The sequence below is a fragment of the Eimeria tenella genome, genomic scaffold (assembly GCF_000499545.2).
Source record: "Eimeria tenella Houghton genomic scaffold, Eth_scaff2941, whole genome shotgun sequence".
Lineage (NCBI taxonomy): Eukaryota > Apicomplexa > Conoidasida > Eucoccidiorida > Eimeriidae > Eimeria > Eimeria tenella.
In genome coordinates, this window is record NW_013542817.1 from 2,711 (window position 1) to 3,771 (window position 1,061).

A 1,061-nucleotide genomic window follows, 5' to 3' on the forward strand; every position below is an offset into this window, starting at 1 on the left:
CGCCTGTAGTTGCTGCAGAGAGACCGCAGCGCGGGCTGCGAAGCCGCACACCAGAAGTCCTGCTGCGTGATGGCTGCGTCCTCCTCTGCTGCTGCTGCTGCTGCTTCTGCTGCTGCTGCTGCTGCTGGGGGGGCCCCGTCTGCTGCGTCCGCTCCTGCTGCCACAGGCAATGCCCTGCAGCAAACCTGCAGCGGGGGGCCCCTCTGTTTGCTGAAAAGCAGCTCTAAAGGCAGCAGCCGATTTGTGTCCCACAAAGAAAAAAATTTTTTCACAACAGCAGTAGCAAAAGAGCCCAGGAACGCCAGGCGGGGGCTCAGCAGCACCTGCGCAGCAGCAGCAGCAGCAGCAGCAGCAGCAAAGGGAGACGAAAGGCCTCAAAAATGAATTCAAAATGATGAATTAAACAAAAGACACAAAGAATTGAGAAGCAGCAGCAAATGAAATTCAAGGAAACAAAAGAGCAGCAGGGGAAGCAGCAAAAAGGAAAAGAAAGGAAGCAAAAAGGAGAAAAGGAGATAAATGCTGCAGCAAAAAAAAATAAAATTAGACAAATGCTGCAGCAAAAAAATTAAAATAGGAGACAAATGCAGCAGCAAAAAGGAAACAAAATGAGACAAATTATGCAGCAAAAAGACAAATGCAGCAGACAAAAAAAAGGAAACAAAAAAAGAAAAAGAGAAAACAAAAAAAACATAAAAAAGAGATAAAAAAAAAATAAAAAGAAACAAAAAAGAATTAAAAGGAAACAAAAAGAAGCAAAATGAGAAAAACAAAAAAGAACAAAAAAGAGACAAAAGAGGCGATGGATCGGGGGCAGGCAGCACAGCCACGGAAGCATAGAGAAACGGAACAAGCAGCAGCAGCAGCAGCAGCAGCAGCAGCAGCAGAAGAAGAAGCAGCAAAAGTGGCATGCATGGCTGCAGCGTCAATCTGCAGCAGCACCAACAGCAGTAAGCGCAACAGCTGCACGGAGACGTAAAGTGCTGCTGTTTTGGACTGCAGCAGCGGCAGTAGCAGCAGCAGCAGCAGAAGCAGCAACAACAGCAACAGCAGCAGCAGCA

At 47.4% G+C, this 1,061-nt stretch overlaps 1 protein-coding gene across 1 annotated transcript in view; it reads right to left on the reverse strand.

The window, feature by feature from the left end:
- The window catches only part of ETH_00041660 (uncharacterized protein), a gene marked incomplete at both ends in the record, with an annotated part of 2,939 nt that extends 2,616 nt beyond the window's left edge, over nt 1–323 (reverse strand). Inside the window, one exon of the mRNA XM_013375653.1 lies at nt 1–323. Coding sequence (XP_013231107.1) covers nt 1–323 — 323 coding nt within the window.
- Between the last annotated feature and the right edge of the window lie 738 nt (nt 324–1,061).